This window comes from Notolepis coatsorum (assembly GCF_963971535.1).
Source record: "Notolepis coatsorum genome assembly, chromosome: 2".
Lineage (NCBI taxonomy): Eukaryota > Metazoa > Chordata > Actinopteri > Aulopiformes > Paralepididae > Notolepis > Notolepis coatsorum.
In genome coordinates this window covers 137,451,739-137,474,416 of record NC_140166.1, presented here as the reverse complement: position 1 = coordinate 137,474,416, position 22,678 = coordinate 137,451,739, and the positions used below count along the sequence as shown (strand labels likewise).

At 44.3% G+C, this 22,678-nt stretch overlaps 1 protein-coding gene across 3 annotated transcripts in view; it reads left to right on the top strand.

Moving 5' to 3' along the window:
• Positions 1-4,883, top strand: part of fpr1 (formyl peptide receptor 1) — an 87,560-nt gene extending 82,677 nt beyond the window's left edge. For 2 of the 3 annotated variants that reach the window (XM_084308900.1, XM_084308901.1), the window contains exon 2: positions 1,894-4,883. In XM_084308900.1, coding sequence (XP_084165026.1) covers positions 2,113-4,053 — 1,941 coding nt within the window. In that variant the 5' untranslated portion in view covers positions 1,894-2,112 and the 3' untranslated portion in view covers positions 4,054-4,883. The remainder of the gene's footprint in view (positions 1-1,893) is intronic. The other variant, XM_084308902.1, reaches the window with a different exon arrangement.
• The last annotated feature ends 17,795 nt before the right edge of the window (positions 4,884-22,678 follow it).

Genomic DNA, 22,678 nt, shown 5'->3' with positions numbered 1-22,678 from the left:
ACCGTGTTTCGGGAGCGACGTGTTGTACTGTTGTTGTGATGTGGTCGAGCGTGTAGCGTGTAGCGTCTAAATTAAAGGGGTGTTTGTTGCAACGGTGAAAATTAAAGGGGAATGTGTTTGTTGTGGACAATTATTCTGCTCTGTGTGACAATAAATACATTAATGATGATATAGTATATGTAATTTAAAACCAAAACTAAGGCCTCTGTATGAGTTTAAGACGTGGACATGGTCATGTTTGTTGAATAAAAATTTTCTTTTTTTGACTGCCGATTTTTATTATTATTTTTTCCCGATCCCCGATCCTCTGAAAAGCACGTGATCGACGCCGATTCCGATCACGTGATCGGATCGGGACATCCCTAGTCAGCATTGTTTGAAAAAGAATATTGTTTTAAAACTGCACAATGTTTTGTTGGAAAAGATTCTTTAGCAATCAAAATCATGGAGTCTGGCTGAACAAGACAAGACCCATCCTAAACAGCAATGCATTCAACCTAGGGCTGGGCGATATGGCCAAAAACATTATCGCGATAAAATTATAAAATTATTTTCATATAACTCGATATCGATAATTATCGTCGATATAATGTCTGTCAAGTTTAATTAACTTCTTATGCCCGGCGCCGATGGACGGGCTATTAATAGACTTGTTTTGCTGCTGCAAATGTCTCGAGTTGATGTCGTCATCAGTCCGCGCACGTTAGCAGTTAGCCAGAGCCAGTGTATTCCATGACAATGTACTAAATATGACCCTAAAATACTCCGTTCCACCCCAATACATTGCAACGACATCCACCGTATACCCCACACTACTCGAACCGTTACCCTCAGAATTCACGCCACACACCCACTCTGCACCTAAATTATAAAATAGCGCCGTGCAAGCTAATTATCCTAGCCAGCCTGTTGTTTCCAAGCGGTGTATTCCATGACAATGTACTAAATATGACCCTAAAATACTCTGTTTCGCCCCAATACATTGCAACGACGTCCACTGTATACCCCACACTACTATAACCGTGGCCTCAGAATTCACGCCACACACCCACTCGGCACGTAAATTATAAAATAGCGCCGTGCAAGCTAATTCCCCTAGCCAGCCTTGTTTACTACTTGAGTCCTACCTCCGGGTCTCCTTCCGGGTCTCCTTCCGCTGTCGGCCATCTCCTTCACTGATTGGTTGTTAGTGCGTGTGCTCATATCCAAGCTTGGAAAATCGATATATCGACACTTTGCGACTACGTTTCATGTTTATTTCGAGGAAATAATTTATCGCGATAGTTATCGTTTTATCGCCAAGCCCTAATTCAACCCGACATAATTGCCCATACAATCCTCGGGCCGGGCATCACCAGTGGCAGGAAACCTTCTCTGCAAACAAGATTTGCTTGTTTTGAAGAAATACATTTTTTTCTTACCGTTTTCTCTCATCCTTTGTTTGTCTGTGTAAAACACTGAGCAGTTACCTTTCATGGCCACATGGTGCCACCGTTGTGCGGAATTACATAGAGCAGCTGTGCAACTGGACATGGTCGGCAAATCTGACCGGCTGAATGGGCAGTGAATTCAGGCCCAGGCAGGCAGTGTTCTGTTGCTCAGCTAATTGTCTGTATGGGTGTGTCATACAGACTACTGCAGCTTTCAGCAAGGACAAGTCAGTTGAACTACCAGTCAACTTTGGTATCAGGTTCACTTTATGTTTTGAAGTTCAGGTCAGTTTAGTGTAAGGCAGTTACAGTAATCTTGAGTCATTTGCAATGTGTGATTACAGCCATATGGCATAGGCCTAATTTTCTAAAATATCTTGTTTTGTGTTAGAAACCTGTTTTGACATAGGCTTAGATGGTTTGATGACGTTCTAATTTAGTTTTTCCTCCATCTTTCTTTCAGGTGCCAACATAACAAGAAGGGATCATCGGAGTGGTGGACATGAAGATTGGATCTAACCATTGTAGCTATTTTTACCTACCTTTTTTAAAGAAAAGAGAACCAAGAGATTTGTTAAGTTTGAAAGACAATGGACTGTTAATATTGTCATATGTGCCAACTAATGAAAACAAATTCAAGGATGTCTGAGGGGATTTACACCCTTACATGGATTGAGACGTGATGCCATCATTAATTGGACAATTTTGTAATTTTATCATCAAAAAAAACTACTCAATGGATAGTGCCACCTCTAAACAACCCGATGAAGAATCCTTCATCTGCACCGAGTGTGGTAATGGTTTCAACCAGTACCCGAAGCTGTTGATGCACATGACTATTCATGGACCTTTGGATTCATTTCCTTTAGACGGTTCCTCCAATGGATTTGAAGTCGCTCGAGAATATGTGCTCCACGAAAACGGTACACTGACGGTCGTGAACGGTTTCGAGCAGTCCCATTACACCTCGGTCAAGCCGAATCCTCCCAGTTCTTTGCCACCGCATCACCCCGCTCCTCACCCCTCCCCTATCAAATCCCCAACCATCACTCCAGCTCCTCCGCCACTCTTCTCCCCTCATAGAGATGCCTTAAGGGCAAAGCCTCCGGAGGCTACCTTGAACCCGGACAAATCTCCCCAGGGCCATTACCGTTGTGAAATATGCAACCGATCTTTTAACAGCCAACTGAGTTTGCATCGCCATCAGCAATATCGGAACACGGAGCGAGGTTACAAGTGCACGTTGTGTTGTAAGATCTTCGAGGGCAGAGAGGAGCTGAAGATGCATCTACAAAACCACGCCCGCGAGCGATTCTACTGCTGTGGACACTGCGGTAAACGATTCCTGAAACTGGACATATTAAATGCTCATCAGAAAGCGTGCCATCAGCCGCGCAGTGCTAAACCCTTGAGCAAGTCTGAAAATAATCTGGAGAAAAGGGCAGAGAAAACCTATCCGTGTAAGAAGTGCAAGTTAATCTTCTTCTGGCTGTCGGATTTCCAGACACACTCACTTTACCATTGTAAAGGAATAGAACCCGACATTAGACTTGCATCAGAAATGGAGGTCAAGTCGAAGAAGCTAGAGGAGACGTCGCATGACAAGTATCACAGCAACGGCATATCTATCGATCTGAATAATCCCAATAATGATGGAACTGGTAATACTAGTGATTGCGAAGACAACGCTGAATCTTCTAGACCTTACAGATGTGGCTTATGCGGAGATCGTTTCCAGAAGTTAGCGGCTCTGAAGGAACACCATCTGACCCATCAAACCCAGGAAGAAATAGATCAGCTAAACCAAGAATCGCAAAAGACGTTTAGGAGGACAATGATTGGGGTGAGAAGAGGCAGAAGACGGAGGGGTAATCCTAACGGCAAAGTGCACCCATGCAAATGCTGCAACCGTGTGTTTAACCACTCTAGTAGTTTATCTCGGCACATGAGATACCACAAGGGTACCATGCACACGTGTGTGTTCTGTGGGAGACACTTTCCTCAACGCTGTGACGTTAGACGGCATGTCGCCATGTATCACAAAGTGGAAATGGACAAGAAACCGGGGATGAAACACATGGCATTGCACACATCTCCCCAACTCGGAGCCACGCTGCTGACCTCTCGTAAGGAGATGAAATACAACCAGTCGTCAGACAGTGAAGAAAGCGTATTGGAGCAGGAGGAGCAAAACGGGAGGCGAATGGGGAAGTTGAGTTCTAAGCCGAGGATCAACTACAAGTGTCAAGAATGCGGGAAGACATTCGGGCTGCTGTGCGTCTACCAAAGGCATCTGCGCTATCACAATAAGGAACCTACTGAATCAGTGAAGAAGTGCCCCCAGTGTCCGGCGCGATTCAGGAGCTCCAGCGCTCTGGAGCACCACATTGAGAATCACCCAAGTCCACGTGCAAGAAAAGCACATGTTACTGGACCGATATCTTCCACCGCTGGTGCCAATCGGGACCCTGACCTGGAGAAGGTTAATGTAGAGGATATAGAGGACGAGGACACTCGAGGTGATCATGGTAACCCGTCAGAGGTTCTTTATGAATGTACTGAATGCACAGAGACTTTCTCCTGCTTGGAGACATTCCTTCAGCACCAGATTTCGCACGGCTAGGAGGACTGTGGGTAACTACAATATTAGACCTGGTGTCTTTTGCATTTTGATTTCCAATAACCTTTTCAGACCATTTTGGGGGATTTGGTCTTGTACAATGAACTTCTGGGAAATGCATTGTTTTTATTGGCAAGAGTGAGTGGGTGTATCTTATGAATATGAATAACTAAAGTTTTTTTTGTTAGGTTGGGGGCTCCTTGGTTAGCTGACATGGGTCTCTAGTTGCAGCCTTTTTGCAGATGACATTTGGTGAAAATACGCATCGAGAGATCCTCAACTAGATGGGTTACTTCATACAAACTAAAAAAGGACCAAGTAGTAATGGTCAGGAATGTACCAAACAGACTTAAGATAATGGGTCATATTTTTTGTCATAGGTTATGTACAGTAGAATGTTCATGTTCATTCAAGTCTGGTTGAGCAAAAAAAAAAGTATCCCTGACAAACATTCACACATATCGATCAATCTTTACCAAGGACCACAATGGAAATAAGTCTTGACGTTTGTGTAGCATCTTTGAGGTTTTCTGGAATCTATAAATCTGACTTAAGTAAAACAACTCAAACCCAGAGCTTTTTGATCAGCTAATATTGTAGCTTGTTTAAATCCCACTAGGATTTGACATAAGAGCCTTCCACTGTCTGTTTTATGTAGAAGCTTTTTTTTATGTTACTGCCGCACCTGGCTTACATTTTTACTATGGAGTAGTTTAAAAAGTTTAAAAAAAGAAAAATATTATGCATTGCAGTACATTACATTATGCCTTTCGATATGTGTTGTCTTTCAATAGTTTTAGTGTTGTTGCCATTAAAATTGACATGATTACTGTCCCTGGGATCAAATTTGTCTTCAGTATTTTTTTTGCACCTTTTTATTGGCAAGATGCAGACCTTATTAACCCCTTAAGCCCGACGGGCCCTGTACCGGGCCGAGATTAATTTCACGTCATAAATAGATCCATACAGTCTGTATTAACAAATGTGTAGCCAAGAGTAAAGACCCTAACCCTATCAAAACAGCAGTCAACATGTATATTTTCTTGTTTACCTTACCTATATATTATTCAGGGGTTTTAGGCGATGGTCATGTTCATCATAATATGCATAAAAACAGATCAGGATCATGGAAATTAAATTAATCACTTTAACCTGCAGTACATTAGTATCCTGATTGCAATCAATCGGCATCAGATTGTAAGTGTGAACCTCCATCTGAAGTGGACTTAAACTAAATGGCTCATGTAATCATACTTCCAAGTCTCAATCACTTTGGCCGTCGAAGGTTGTGGTAAGGTGCTTGAGGTGTTTTTCACACGAGTACGGATGATGAGGTTTTGAGCATTACACTGTTTTTGGATGCTGGTCCTCAAAATCTAAAGGTAAGTTCATTGTAGAAAATAATTGGGACACATAAATCAATATGTGTAGATTCAAGGAAAGAAGTCATGGATGGGGGCACAGGCCAATGCTGGAACTTGATGTTTTAGTGCATCCCACCATATTGATGGGATGTCGGATTTAACTGCACCTCGGAAAACTGGGAGGTGGGGTTGATAAATTGTGCCCAGGTTTCCGACTAGGAATTCTGACTGAGAATGCCATTGCATTTTTCCTAATAGGAAGTCAGAATTTCCAACCTGTCTGGAACACAACATTAGTTACTTTTGACAAAGGATTGCTGCTGCCATGTCAAAACTATCTCCCGTTACCTTTTTTCCAAGTGTTGGTGCTTAAAAATAGATCATGACCAGTCAGTATAGCAAGCAAAGTTGAAAGTGGAGTTGGATCTCAACAGGAAATAAATACTGTTGGAACAGTGAGGACGGTGTAAATCAAAGAGATTCATATGTATGTAGGCGTGACTTAACACCAACTCGTGTCAACTATGTTACACACTCACTCGCCCTGTAAATTCAATCCACACACCAAAGGTGGCCCCAGCTCGATCTTTCCTCAGCCATATTATCCAAGGCATTGATTATTAGGTGCTTGCCACAATTAGTGCATTGCAGTGGTTATGGTAAACTCATTAGCTGGTGAATCTATCATGACCAACTGGTATACATGAGGTGATGATGTTTGAATGGGTTTTAGGCTATAATCCTAGACCAATGAGATCACGGAACACCAGGGAGTATTAGGACACAGTCACGAAGACCTGTCCTTAAAGGAACGCGCCAACATTATGGGAAATACACGTATCCATCTTCAAGTCGGACAAGAAGATGGACACCAATTTCCTCTCTGTGCGTTCAGTAGAAAGCTATCCAGCTGCAAGCTAGCCTAATTTAGCACAAATTAATGGAAGCGGATAAAGATCAGCTAGCCTAGCTTAAAACTCCGTTAGAGGTATTTTTGCCCAACAGCTAGGCTAGCTGATCCTAGCCTAGAGACGACGGTAAGCTCATTTCCCATAATTTTGGCATCTTTATTCAAAGGGATAGTTAAGGTTTTTGGACCTTAAGTTGTATGAAATACTTACCAGTACAGTAGTGTAGTCGATGCAAAGCTATTAGTTTACTTAGCAAAATTCTGACCAGGTTCCAAGCGAACTGGAAACCAAACGGTCATGAAACCAAAATGTTTTAATTCACACCACAACATGCAGGCAAAAGGTTTACCCAGCATTCTCGATTCCACCATCACTATTTTGTTTAATTAAAAAAGCCAGTGTATTACTACGCGCTGGAGCCAGTTGATGTCAGCTGTTTCAAAATGCTGGAAGACCGTGGTTTTGTGTTGGAAATGGGTAACCCTCTGCCTGCATGTTGTGGTGTGGATTAAAACCTTTTTGGTTTTGTGACCCTGTTTGCTACCTGTCTAAAGCTTTCCGGTTAGCTCAGAACCCAGCCAGAACTCTGTAAGGAACCAAATGGCTTTGCATCGACTATACTACCGGCAAGTATTTTGTCCAAAAATCAAAACTCCCTATAAGAAAAGATCTGAACAATTTCTTCCTGATCATTTCAAAACACTATGAAGTAGTCCCCAACTGATCCTTTAGCTTTCAGTATTGAGACATTTTAATGGATACTCCACTATAGTCTATGATGCCTTCCCCGCGGTGTGCAGGGCTAAATCTCAAGAGTGTTCTTCCTTTCAGCAAAGGTTCTCGAATTGATCAAATGTAATCTTGGGTCTTTCTCATGCTTCTTCCAAGGTGCTCGAATTGCGCCTAGAAGCTGTTCAGTCTCAACCTAAACATAGACGATGGCAAAAGTGTTGTTGTGCTTTTTGTACTTTGGACCGGTTTCCATTCCCATGTAAGTTAATTTAGCTTCTGGGTGATGTCACTTGCCTTCCTGCTAGAGGCCAGACAAACTAGCAGGAAGCAAGTGACATCTCCCAGAAGAACGCCTACGGTGACACATCCAGAAGTACATGTAGTTCAGAGGAACCATCCTCTGAACTACATGTAGAAAAGATCTCGACGGCTGAATCCTGCAAATTTATAAAGTATAGTGAAGTATCCACCAACCGATGGATGTCGCTGGTATTTTTATCAGCACTAGGTGGTCTTTACGATGCTTTCTCTGCCTGCCAGGCAATGCTTACCAAATCTCATCCTGGGTCTTTCCATGATCCTTCCGTTCAGTAAATGTGCTTGAATTGCTCCTAGAAGCTGTTCAATCTCAAGTTAAGGAAGAGTTTTATACTTTAAGTACTTTGGATCACTTTTCCATTTGAACTTTTCCAAATTAATTTAGCTAACTGTTAGCTTCTTGGGTGACGTCACTCACCTTCCTGTTTGAGGCGAGGCGAACTGAAGGCAAACTGGCAGGAAGGCAAGTATGGTGACACACCCAGAAGTAATCCAATCATGTCACCCAGAAGCTGACAGTCACCGTACACTGAGAAGGAAAAGTGCTCCAAAGAAACCTTTTGCCAACTTTTAGGAACACTTTACTGAAAGGAAGGAGCACAGGAAACCCCCAGGATTAGTTTTGGTTAGCATTGAGGACAAAGCATTGTAGAGCCTATAGTGGAGCATCCATTAAAATACCTCAATAGTGACCTTAACACTGGTTAAGATAAGATATTCCTTTATTGATCCCCTTGGGGAAATTCGGGTTAGAGCAAGGGTTCTCAAAGCCTTGATGACTGTGGGCCAATTTAGGGACCCAACATTGGATTGGAGGAGTGCCTCCCAAAAATGTTTCGCGTGATGGGTCATCGGTTCCTCCATCTTGCTTTAACAGCGAAAACTTTAAATCTCACAAAAATGACAAACACTGAAATCACTAGCTAATGTACCTGCATTCATACAAGCCTCGCCTAGTTTACAACCAGTAGGCTTGCGGGCGGCCAGACAAGTTTTTGAGGGCCGCACTTTGAGAATGCCTGAGGCTAACCATGAAGAAGAGAATCTTGGGTTTGAGTTGGGGTTTGCCATGCTTCCCTGTGTCTAGAGGGTGAAGGGTCACATTCACAGAACAATCCTCTAGATCTACAAGTCAGAAACATTTCAGTGCCAGAATGTTAAGAACACCTTCGACCTATCAGACAAGCTCCCATTTTTACCTCGACTTCTATGGAACAGGAAATTTGCCACATTCAATGAGAACCTCTACATGTCCCATTGGGGTGAATGGAATCTGCACCTGCTCTAATCTCCAATGGTGGGAAGCGCAGTAAGCCTGCATCTTGTGTACAATATGAGATGCAAAACGGAACGAGTGCGGGTTGGTTTGTCTGCCTACCTGAAACGTATCTGGAATGAGCACCTCGGAGAGAATAGCTTGGCGAGAGGTCAATCTCACAGCCAGTCATACAATCGCGGCCAATGTCAAGGACACAAGGGATTTGGCTGCATGGTCTGTCCTACTTTGTCTACTGACCCAGAAACTAGTATGTTAGCATAAATGTAGCTAAAAAGAAAATACAATACAAATGTAGAAATAGAAGAGGGGAAACGGTGCCATATTCTGATCTGCATCTGAAGCTAGTTTTATGCCTCCATCCCTCCCACTAAATGTGTATACACTTGATGCCTCTGCGACAAGTCTCCAAACCCTTCAATGGGTTAGCCTTTCAAGCTTGTCTAGTCTTTCCAAATGGAGTGACAGAAAGGCTCTTGGGCCTAATCTGCTCAACTGCATTGGAAGGTTTATGGGGTGTGATTGAATGCTGATTGAAAGATCATGGGTAGCACCTTCCAAACGGCTTCTGAAACTTTCACAACAAGCTATATGGAAAATGTTGTTTCGGTCCCCATTGACTTGAAGAAACATTCTTTAAATCATCCAAGGTGCAGATTATATGAAAGTATTACATAACCTGGCAGATTCAACAGTAGTATGTGGCAGAGGCCGTTTCTGTTGGTTTTTTTATTAAAAATAGTTTTGACTTGCCTTGTGTTTCACTAGGGAATGGAAGTGATGAAGCGTAGCTTTGCTGCATTCACTCGACCTATTCCTGCTAAAAAGCAGGAAGCTCATATTGGTGAAGCTAACCGCCAATGTACACTGGAGCCATCTGGTGTCCATTGTGGTGGAACAATGAGATATTATGCTGCCTCATTTGTTTTACATCCAATAAGGATGTCCAATTTCAAGAATCCTTTTAGAGTTCTCTTTACAAAGTGGTGTATATTACAGTGTCTGCGCCATTTACATTATGCAGAGCTAGTAAAGGGTAGGAGCGAATCATATTACCTTAGTGCTTCACAATGTTTTTCTTTTTAAGGGAGCCCGAATGGCAGGCTACAGTATTGCAAATTTCAGGAACTACAAAGCGGCACAATGGGAATAACGTAGCCTCTGCAGACCACTAGTGGCTACCAGTATGCATGCTATTAAGCACCACTCCAGCATCCTGATCAGGACCATGCGCAGGCAGGTTGCCAAGCAACAGAAGGGCACGCTACACCTAAACTGGGATGTGTCGTGTGCACTTTTGTTTTTAATGGGGAACCTCTTTGATCTATATCCTCCACCATTTCAAGTGAAGATGATGCTACACTCAAATCTACGAGCAACAATACACTAGCAAACACTTTTATAAGATGCCACTATGGCAGAGCAAATGGGCTCTGGCCCTATCTGCGGATGCCCGTATGGTTCCCCAGCATTTTTACATTTACCTGGCACCTGCCTACCTTACAGTGGTATGTTCGGGTTGACGTACGCCTTCCTCATTTGCAATTATAAAAGGATTGCATCATCGGAAAAAGGTGGATACATACTTTTTTAAATACATGGTATTTTCCGCATGTAACATTATTGTGAGTGCACTTCTGAGCAGGATACCTCACAATAAAAGTGAAAGGGGCTGTATTGGCTCGAGTAGGAAGTTTGAAATGCAAGATTGTCAAACAATGGAAGACTTGTTAGGCTTTTCCCCACCACCATGGTATGGTAAGCCTATCAAATACAAATATTGTATTAGCTTGAACACAGGCATGGAGGAAGGTGTGTTAGTTTGATAAAGGTAGGTGCCAGGTAAAAGTCAAAATCAGTGCCATGGAATCATGGGTATGGAACCAGGAATGTAGGTGGTTTGGTAATTACATGGACAATAGCACCAGCTAGTGGACCTCAGGGGCTACCAGTACCTATTCTTTTCCACTAGTTTCATCTCCTCTATCAGCTGACTTGGAGGGCAGGCATGGGTAGTTTTAATGGAATTTGGATTTGGCTTGGACAGAGTAAAAAGATATTACCTCTCTGAACCAAGGTTGTGCATGACAACAGATACATAAGAGAGAAGTCTTTATTTGTCATGCAGACTTTTTAACACGCGATGGGCAGGGGGGGCAGGTGGCGCACGGAGATTACGTTCGTCACCAACACCGGGAGACACTGGATTCGCCTGTTCGAATCCAGCTCCCGGCGTTGCTATCAGCTTGGCTGGCCTCTCACACTGATACAATTGGCTGTATCAGGGGGTGGGAAAGCTGAAGGGTGGGTCCTGGGCGTTGTGGACAGCGACCCCTACAGTTCGGTCGGGGCGCCTGCTCAGCAAGGGTTGGAACTAAGGAGAGATGAGAACCTGCGCGGCCAGGTTGGCCTGCCCCAGGCTGCACATGCGTCGGAAGAAAGCATGTGACAGTCTCCGGTCTCCCGGACCAACAGTAGGGGAAAGTACGCAACAACCAGGAAGGGTGGGATGGGAGAAAAATCGGGAAAAAAGGAGGGGAAGAAAGATAAATACAAAAAAAAAAAAAACACGATGGGCGACCCACAGGAACACACACATGCACTGAGTCGTTGATGAAATGTTCTCTGCACTTTTCACATCCCGTCGTCCTCCCCCCCCCACCCCCCCCCCCCAAGGGCAGCCGGGAGCAGACAAGGGCTGCAGCGTGCACCGCACCCGGGAACCAATCCAAGTGCTCCTGTCCGTCTTCGTCAGGGAGGCGACGGCATTAGCGATCTGTTCTGCATGTTTTTCCATTGGGTTTATCTTATCGGGAGGGGAAACCCTTGCGAGCACAGGGAGAACATGCAAACTCCACACAGAAAGGCCCGGGAGATACCCCACCTGGGTAACTGGCAACACTGCAACCTGGTCCCCAAGCGGGAATCGATCCCAGGACCTTCTAGCTGTGAGGTGACGGTGTTAACCACTACACCACCGTGCCGCATAGTGTGTGGGAGTAGATCCGGGTGATGGTGGGATGTGAGGGAGATGGGTAAGTGGCTGATAAGGAAATTAGAAATGGGGAAAGATCAGGTTTTCATCTACGAGAGAAACACCATGCTGGGCTTCCCACTGTGTAACTATGTAAATGGACTGTATTTATATAGTGCTTTTAACCAAAGCACTTTACAATTTGTTCCTCACATTCACCCATTCACTCACACATTCACACACAGATGGCGGAGGCTACCTTGCAAGGTGCCAACCTGCTCATCGGGAGTTAGGGGTTAAGTGTCTTGCTCAAGGACACGCTTTCCGGGAGGAGCGGGAATTGAACCAGGCACCTTCCAATTACCAGACGACCGCTCTACCTCCTGAGCCATCTCAGGATTTCCTGTATCACTGTATGTGATATGGCCTATAAGTCAGTTGATTTAAACGGGGCTCATCTGACTAAGTCATACATAGCACAAGTCCCCTCCGGTACTTGAGGTAACAGCAGTTGCATCTTTTCACCTGCGCAGCTCGATCTCTCAGTGGCGAGGAGTAACGCGTGGGAGGCTCACGCTGCCCCCGACACTTCCTGATTCTACTGCGCAGGCGCACCAACCGACCTGTAGGAGTCGCTGTCCACAACGCCCGATCCCCACCCATCAGTTTCCCACCCCCTAATACGGCCAATGTGTATTAGTACGGACGACCAGCTAAACTGAAAGCAAATGTGGAGCGCTGGGCTCGAACTGACGAGCCCAGCGTCTCCAGCATTTCGTCGCGAGCGCCTTGCCCACTACGCCACGTAGCCGCCCGGGGCTCATCTGACTCTTAAAGCAGCTAACCGGCACAGTGACCCACACGGCCACCGTGTGTAATGCCTGTGCCTGAGACAAAATTATCCCACCTTGGATCATAAAGGCCATTTTAGACATCCACATAGGTTCTTTAGCTGCGGTGGATGCGCAGGGTTGAGAATGTATAGTTCCATGCAGCGTTTTTGCTAATCTCCACACGAGCATGATGAATGCAGGAATTCGTGGCTCAAGGCAAGTGGGCCAATCACATCGATCATCGCAATGCTGAGTCGCCCTACGGTGTACGCGCAGTTATATTTTGGGGGAGGTGCACGTAGGCTCCTTGGCCTAGACCACGACCAGCGACAAGCCTCCGGTCGGCATTTCCACGTTCTAGTATAAAATAAACTTACATCTACGGACCATTAGAGGGCCCGGGGCAACACACCTGGTTGTCCCCCTCTGACGGTGGCCCTGGTGACCAGAATAAAATTATCCTTCACCTACACAGCGGAATGGACAGACTTCCGAGTGGTAGGTGTGAAGGGGTCAATCATCAAAATCAATGGCCGTTGGTTTTGCAATGCCCAGCACACAACAGAAATTGCATATGAAACTGCCTTAAAAAAAGAAGCAGATTCCCTCCCAAACCACTCTTGAAACTTAAAGAAGGTAGAGTATGAGTGGGATATCCAATGACTGATGGGGGGGGGGGGCCTTCTTGTGTGGAGTTTGCATGTTCTTCCCATGTTTGCGAGGGGTTTCTTCTGGGTACTCCAGTTTCCTCCCATGCCAAAGACGGGCATGCTAGGAACTCCTGCCGTTGTCCTTGCATTACAAGACGAGTTGGTCCCCGGATGCATCTGTGGCTGTCCACTGCTCTTCGAGTGGTTAGAATGGGTCAAATGCAGAGAACACTTTACCCACAGGGATTACTGAAGTATAACTTTACTTCATGGGCCTGTTTGAAGTGTTTCAGTCATATATGCAGTATATATATTTCTAATTAGTAGTCACTGGTACTGGCAGGTACTTTTTTTTATCCACTTTTTTTTCTCATTTTCTATTTTTCTCCCATCCCAATTTCATGTATCCAATTCTCCCCTCCCCTGTCTTGAATGTTGCTCAACTATGCCCCCCACTGGTCGGTTGTAGAGAGGATAGAAGCCTTGCATCACATGTTCCCTCCGGCACACGAGGAGGCAGCCTGTCACATCTTTTCGCCTGCCAGCGCGGACTCTCATTGGCGAGGTGTAACGCATGGGAGGCTCACACTACCCTCGCCACTTCCTGTCACTGTTGTGCAGGCGTCTCCCAACCGACCTGTAGGGGTCGCTGTCCACAACGTCCAATCCCCACCCATCGACTTCCACCCGCTGACTGCCAAATGAGCCAGTATGACGGCCGGCCCAAGCCGAAGGCAATGCTGAGACTGGGATTCGATACAGGAGTCTCTTGCATTGGTGACGAGCGCAATCTCCACTACGCCACCCAGCCGCCTGGCTACTGGCAGGTACTTGTCACTTGTCCTCCGACCAGCCTCAAAAAGCGAATCCACCACTCGCCAGCACTGGGTGACCACAAAAGGTCAATATCTAGTCAGTCCTATCCAGTCTGCGACCTGAAAAGGATCCAATTTAGTTAGTGAAGTGGCCGTGTGGCTTAGGAAGGATTTTACACCAAGGGACTATTGCGTGTTTTCACCCTTGTTACATTCAGCCCTCTAAACTCATTCCACTCACCACAGCGACCCCAGCTGGAGAGCCGGGCCACAACTGTATTATCTGCGCCACAGCACCAACCGATGGTCACTGATTGGCTACTTGTCCTCCGACCAGCCTTGATTTGTGAACCCTCTGCTCACCGCCATCATATAACCACAGAAGTTTTAACGTTTAATCGTATCCAATACACCACCTGAAAAGGATCAATTTCAGATAGCGAAGTGGGGGTATTTCAACTATGGAGTGAGTTTACACCAAGGAGCTATCGCTATGGGGCAACAGTGGGTCAGGAGGCAGAGCGGTCGTCTGGTAATCGGAAGGTTCAATTCCGGCTCCTCCCGGACAGTGTGTCGAATTGTCCTTGAGCAAGACACTTAATCCCTAACTGCTCCTGATGAGCAGGTTGGCCTCTGCCTTTGGTGTGTGAATGTGAGACATAAGTTGTAAAGGGCTTTGGATAAAAGCACTATATAAATGCAGTCCATTTACAATGTATTATGTGGTTTCTCCCTCATGTGGTTCCTTACACACAACAACTGCCTAAAGGAAACGTTTTATTCCCGGTAGGAGTCTCAGTGGTTAACACTGTCGCCTCACAGCAAGAAGGTCCAGGGTTCGATTCCCGCTTGGGGACCAGGTTTCCATGATGCCATGTACCCAGGTGGGGTATCTCCCAGGCCTTTCTGTGTGGAGTTTGCATGTTCTCCCCGTGCTCGCAAGGGTTTCCCCCCGATAAGATAAACCCAATGGACAAACATGCACAACAGAACGCTGACGCTGTCGTGTCCTTGACGAAGACGGGCAGGGGCACTTGGATTGGTCCCCGAGCGCGGTACCTCGCCGACGCCCTGTCTGCTCCCGGCTGCCCATGGGGGGAAGGACGACGGGATGGGTTAAGCGCAGAGCTCAATCGCTGAGAAAAAGACAATGCATGTGTGTGTGTGTATTCCTATGTGTGTGTGCCGCTCCCATTGCCTGTCCCATGTCGTTGCATGCCAAATAAAGACCTCCAGGTCCTGCATTATTATTATAATGGACCTCTTCCTCCCTCCTGGAGTGTAGGGAGGTGTTGACCGTGGCTCTGAGTTTTAAAGTTGTCAAAAGTTTACACATTTGACATCCTCCTTGATGTTCTTATGAGTTCAAAGACCTTAGGACATCGTCAAGTACCCGAGTCACTAGGAGGAATATGCTTGTTAAGGGAAAACAGAAAGGAGTCCTTTCACGTGTTCTGCAGGAATTTAAATGTTGCAAACCTGCATCAAGATCCTGCAGTTTCAATTCCCCCCTCCCCCCTGCTCAAATCCACCTTCAGCAACTGAACCATAGTTCCCGGGCAAGGACCCCTTAAGACACCATCTTGTAGTAAGTAGCATGCCTCTCAAATCTCTTTCAAAATGGTCGCCTCCCTACGCAATTCATTAACCCTTTAGGACCACCACTTACAGTGTACCCACCTCTTTAGTAGACATTATCTGTGGTCGTGGAATTCTGTGCAAACACATTTTACTGCAGCAGCTGCAGCTGCACATGGCAGCAGTGAACTGCGACTACACTGAGAACAACACCGTCGCAGCAGGCAGGCAGGCACGGCGTGCAGGGCAGGCACACACGGAACAAGCCTGTCCGCCATTTATACGAGGAGGAAGAAGGAGGAGGAGCAGAAACTGCAACCTCGCTGCAACCACAGTGATCCATGGCGCGGCATGGCGGGCAGCCGGAAGAAGATGTGGTAGAAGAGGAGGAAGGAGGAATCCGTCTAGAGAAACTGGTCGTGGCCAGTTCCATGGTCGTGGCAGCCATTAGAGAACGTGGAGGGGCGGGTTTCTCCCTCAGTGTTCTTCTTCTCGCACCTTGTTATTGGTTCTGATGATGCACTTTAGAATTCAGTGCATTGTCTGAAGAGAAAATGCGCAAAACGGGTTACTGCTAAATTTCTTTCTTGGGAAGCAATTGAAGATTTTTTTTTTTTTTTTTTTGAAAGCACATCTTGATAAAACAGTCCTATGGGTGCTGCTTGTTAGAGGAAGACCGTGCATTCTGCAGGGAGCACGGAACGGGTAAGAGGATGATGGTCCTGTTGTTGTGAGTGAGAGGCCATTTGTGCTACCTAGCTTAGCTTAGTTTACCGTGTTTTAGCCATAATAATAGCCAGGCAGTCTAGCTAGCTAGCATGCAAGCCTATAACGTTAGATTAATAAGATTGCGTGTGATGCAGTTATATAACGTTAAGGCATCATTGCAAGGGGACCGAGTCACACCAAAACAAAACAACAAAACACCATCGCATAGGTTTATGTTCAGATGTTCTTTGTATCATAGCGTGGCACTAGTCCAACGCAACGTTGCTGCTTCTATACCCGGCCTAGAGATGGCTAATTTAAGTTACTAATATGTAATGTTTTGGTTCAACCAGCTAACGTTATTATAGCTATAACTGGGGACAACATTGGAAGCGTAAGGCCCAGATGATTCGGGAGAAAGTGGTGGTGGTGGTTATCATGATCACCTGAAGTTTGGACTAGTGGACAATAAGCTAACGTTAGCTAATATATATATATATATATATTTTTTAATGTAATGTTGTCTCTTCATCGTAGTAATAGCTGTCTGGTGTCTTGCTAACGCTTTCCAAAGTCGCCTACAACGTGGTCGTGCTAACGCAGATTTGATAAAACCATGTTTGTTTGTGCGTTAAAAACAAAAGAGGTAACGTTGACATTTTGATTAACGTCGTTGGCGTTAAGTTATTAACAATTCGTTTAGGACATGGGCAACACAGAAGAGAGAAAGGTGAGTCTTTAGTGAAAAAGTTTGACTAACGTTAGCTAGTTGGCGTTTAAAGGGAGAATCCACTCTAAAAACGAAATCCACGCTGTGCTATTTTCCAATTAGCCCTGATAGTTAAAGGGGCACTACAACAACAACAAAAAACCACATCTAAAAACGTAACTTTAGCTTAACATTAATTTAGTTGGACAGTTATGAACAGGCATTGCATCCTCTGTTGTGTTAATTACAGCACCATAATGAAATGGTATGTCTGATACCAACTTATGGTGAATTGAAAATGGGGGACTGATTGATTGATTGAAAACTTTATTAACAGATTGCAGAATGGGTACAGTACAGCTCAATACACACAATTGTTAAGGGGATGCAGACCAGAGAAAGACTTTCGTCTTGTTTACATCAGGGTCCCCCATTTTCAATTCATCAGGACATATATGACATACATGACATACAGATATTCAGTACTGCTACATCTATACATTTATGACATACCAGATTTACATGGACCCTGATGTAAACAAGACGAAAGTCTTTCTCTGGTCTGCATCCCCTTAACAATTGTGTGTATTGAGCCGTACTGTTCCCATTCTGTAATCTGTTGATACAATTTTCAATCAATCAATGTAGGTGAAAAATAGTGTCCCAGATAACATCACTGGTGGCCATATTCAAACTAATTTACTTAATAACTCATCATTGGATGTGTGTGAGATTATGTGCAAAATAAATAGATGGATATTTTTCTTTGTCCACTTTCATGGAAATTTGTCTTTGGCTTCACCATGGTTGCAATCAACAAGACGACACAATACAAACATCACACAGGCACAGAAGACATTGAGAAAAAAAATATATTTGTGCCGCTTAATTCACTTATCTGTAACCTTAGGGTGGGTTGCATCAACAAGGATGAACTCCTACACTTTAATTTGGTTGCACCAAACTTTAAACTTGGTTTAAAATTGAGCAGTAATAAATGTAAACCTCTTTAAATCCCAGTTTTTAGTTTTTACTCTAAACTCCAGTTTAAACTGATCAGGGATTATAAATGGACAGTAACATTAGCTAGCACCAGGCAGCAGAGGAATGTTTTGGCTAGTTAGTAGTTAGCTAGGTCAACTCCACTGTAACAAGTATAAAAACAAATATACACAATCCAAAATACAGGACAGCATGCCGATGGATTTTGTGGGATATTTGTGTGACAGAAATGTAAGAATGAATACCTGTGCAAGAATAATGTCCACATAATAGGGGTGGAACGGTTCACAAAATCCACGGTTCGGTTCGTATCACAGTTTTGTGGTCACGGTTTTCGGTTCGATTCGATACGTTGTTTTTTTATATTAAAAAAAAATGTAACACACAAAAAATTTAAACATGCTTCTCATTTATTTGAAGAAAAAAAAGTTTACAGCGGTTTGCCTTAAATAATGTTTGGCACACAAAGACTGAACAACATTTGTCAAAGTATTAACTTAGTGCAAACAAACAAAATACTTAAACCTTTCCATTTTTGTGGCCACATTATAGACAAAGGCCATCAACATAAAGTATGCATATGCTCAACCAGCACTAGACTTTCTTATCAAAAAGGAAAAGTCACAGAAAATATGATTAGGGTTTAAATAAGGACGTTTATGGGGTTTCTTGTATTAATAATGATTTCATTTGTAACTGTTCTCTAAAAAGAGGAGATGTTACAAGGGAATGAATGGGGAATGTTATATATATCCCCCCCCCCCCCCACAGTGGTGTGGAGTTGGTACGTCCCACCAGGGACCAGGATGTCAATACAGACGCACAGCACAGTTGACACACGCTCTAGTCTCATGGCTCGTTATTGAACACAGTATTGATAAGCTCCGACGTTTTCGGTTCTGCTATTGATACTCGAGACATTGTGGATATATTTTTTTCCAGAGGAATTTAAATGTTGCAATAGGGCTGGGCGATAAAACGATAACTATCGCGATAAATTATTTCCTCGAAATAAACATGAAACGTGGTCGCAAAGTTTCGATATATCGATTTTCCAAGCTTGGATATGAGCACGCACTAACAACCAATCGGTGAAGGAGATGGCCGAGAGCGAAGGAGACCAGGAAGGAGACCCAGCGCTGCACCTCTGGGTAGAGAGGTAGGACTCACTCAACAACGAGGCTTGCTAGGCTAACTAGCTTGCACGGCGACGTTTTGTATATTTACGTGCAGAGTATGTGTGCGCTGTGAATTCTGAGGCCACGTTCATAGTAGTGTGGGGTATACAGTGGACGTCGTTTCAATATATTGTGGCGGAAGAGAGTATTTTAGTGTCATATTTATTACATTGCCATGAGATATTCCGCTTGTCGGCTAACTTCTAACGTGCGCGGACTGATGACGACATCAACTCGACTCGAGACATTCGCAGCAGCATAATAAGACAACAGGCTGGCTAGGCTAACTAGCTTGCACGGCAACGTTTTATATATTTACGTGCAGAGTATGTGTGCGCTGTGAATTCTGAGGCCACGTTCATAGTAGTGTGGGGTATACAGTGGACGTCGTTTCAATATATTGTGGCGGAAGAGAGTATTTTAGTGTCATATTTATTACATTGCCATGAGATATTCCGCTTGTCGGCTAACTTCTAACGTGCGCGGACTGATGACGACATCAACTCGACTCGAGACATTCGCAGCAGCATAATAAGTTAATTAAACTTGACATACATTATATCGACGATAATTATCGATATCGAATTATATGAAAATAATTTTATAATTTTATCGCGATAACGTTTTTCGCCCAACCCTATGTTGCAAACTTGCAAACTATCTCTCCTCTCTCTGTCTGCAGGAGAAGCGGGGCTGTTAGTTTACACACACACTCGCGAGCGACACACACAAATGCACATACGGGTACTTGGCTCCGTGCTGAAGCGTGCAGCACACAGACCGAGCTCGGCGCTCATCATGGCGGAGAGAACAAAACGAAAGTCTGGGTACATTTTACGAAAGTCGATGCCGACAACGCACGTTGCCACAAGTGCAATAAAACATTTGCAAGTAAGGGTGGCAATACAAGCAATTTGTCAAAACATTTGTTGTCAAAACATAACATTAGTCTGCAGAAATGCGCCGTTTTCGACTGCTTTGCTCGCAGTGTTCCATCTCCATCCATGTCCACTGCAGGTAAGCCAAGATACGGAGTTAGCTAGGCTAATACGAATTATTACGAATAGGCTAATAAATAAAATATAATTGCTTATCTCAGGGGTTCCCAAACTTTTTCAGCTCGAGACCCAAAAGAGAAATTTGGTGTTTCCCCGGAACCCAAACGGACAAAAATACATCATGAATTGCCATAACATGGGCGGCTGGGTAGCGCAGCGGACTAAGCGCCTGCCTACCACCACAGAGACACTGGTATCGAATCCAGCTGTCAGCGGTACCTCCGGCTTTGTCGGTCGTCCATACTAACACAATTGGCAGTGTTAGAGGGTGGGAAGCCGGTGGGGTGTGTATCCTGGTCGTTGTAACCAGCGACTCCTACAGGTCGGTCAGGGCGCCTGCTCAGCGAGGAAGGGAACTGGCGGAAGTAGTGTGAGCCTCCCACGTGTTACGCTCACCCAGTGAGAGTCCTCGCTGTCAGGTGAAAAGAAGCGGCTGGCTGACTCCACATGTATCGGAGGGGACATGTGATAGTATCTATAATAATAATAATAATGCAGGACCTCTTTAGGGGGTCTTTATTCGGCATGCAACGAACTGGACATGCAATTGGAGCGGCACACACACACGCATTGTCTTTTTCTTAGTCGCCGATGCGATTGAGTCTCTGCACTTGACCCATCCCGTCATCCTTCCCCCCATGGGCAGCCGGGAGCAGATAGGGCGTCAACGTGAGCCGCGCCCCGGGGACCAATCCAAGTGCTCCTGCCCGTTTTCGTCAAGGACGCCACAGCGTTAGCGATCTGTTGTTGTGCATGTTTTTCCTTTGGGTTTATCTTATCGGGGGGAAACCCTTGCGAGCACGGGGAGAACATGCAAACTCTACACAGAAAGGCCTGGGAGATCACCCACCTGGGTACCTGGCATCATGGAAACCTGGTCCCCAAGCGGGAATCGAACCCTGGACCTTCTTGCTGTGAGGCGACAGTGTTAACCACTACACCACCATGCCGCTATCAACCCTCCCTAGACCGGCAAGTGGGGGGCAAATGCGGGCAACGGTCAGGAAGGGCAGGAAGGGAATTGGCATAACGACTAAATTGGGATGGGAGAAAAATACAGAAAAGTAGAAAAAAAAATGAATTGCCATAACATACATTTATAAACTACTGATAAAGAACACAACAAACGTATCGTCAAAAGTATTTATTTAATTATAAAAGTACATCACAGCAATAATCAAGAGTGTAATGTTAAGTTGCTCACCACCTCATAACATATGTACATAAAATGTTGTAACACTTTTAAATGAACAAACATGTTCTATCCTTTCTATTTATCAGGCCTAAAAAATATAATGGTTTGGTTCCGGTTGCCGACCGACCCTGCCGATTTAGGTGCGACCCAATTTGTTTTATGAGTAAAAATAAAAAATAAAATCTTTTTACAATAAAGTTTCATAAAATCTTAGTCAAACCTTTAGTATTATGGATATTAAACATGCTGGCAGAGTACATGCATCCATGTTGTTGTGAACATTTTAATTAAATAAAGAAATTCCCTATCCATAGTCGCCGTGGGAAAAAATAAAATAAAATAAATTCCCTACCTACCCATGGCCTTAACTGAACAAAACAATATTTTCTTTAATGCCTCACCCCTTTTTCAACTTTCCATTTCTTACCCCCTCCCTCCATCCCTCAACCTTAAACCCCAACATTGAGCAACATTCTGATTAATTTGTACTGACTTATTTAAAAATTCTACTGACCTGACATCATGCTAGAAGTAGAAGGGGTATAATATTTCATCTACGAAATCTAATGAGAGGTATGTGGCTGGTTGAAGTTTTCAACCAGCAGATCTATTCTGGGCTTGGTTTTTGAAAGTGCTATTCTGAGGTCATGCTGAGCATTTAGTCTGTTTCTGTATTTGTTTTTCAGGTATGCTAGAGTACAAAACCCAGATTCACATAAGTATGTGGTGCCCAACTGAATCAACACATCTACAGCTTTTTTATAATAAAAAAAAAAATGTAATTTATTTCTTTTATTATTATTGGCGACCCAATAGAAACGGGTCCACGACCCAGAGTTTGGGAAACACTGGCCTAGCTAATTGTTTAGCTACAAATATATGTGAAAGATGACAACTTTTTATAGATCGTCAATCGTCATCAGGCTGAGGCTGCAGCCACCATGTCCCAGCCCACCCCTCCTCCCTCTACCACCACCGGTCCCAGCCAAGCCCAAAGTCCCTTCACCCTAGCTATAATATTTATTTTTTAACATTATATAAAAGAACATTGCTGCTGCTGTTGCTGAAGGAATAACATTTATTTATTTATAAAGTTATAAATAATAAAGCAATGTCGATTTTGTTCTTAATTAATTGTATTTCTTTCTTGCAAAATAATCAAAAAGAACCGATAAGAGTATCGATAAAGTACCGAACCATTAAGCAGTATCGATAAGAGTAGTAGTATCGATAAAATCCTAACGATACCCATCCCTAGTGGTGGCTGTGACATGCGTGTCGCATCACATGTGGCTTGTGTACATTTGTGATGTCTTTCAATCTTGAA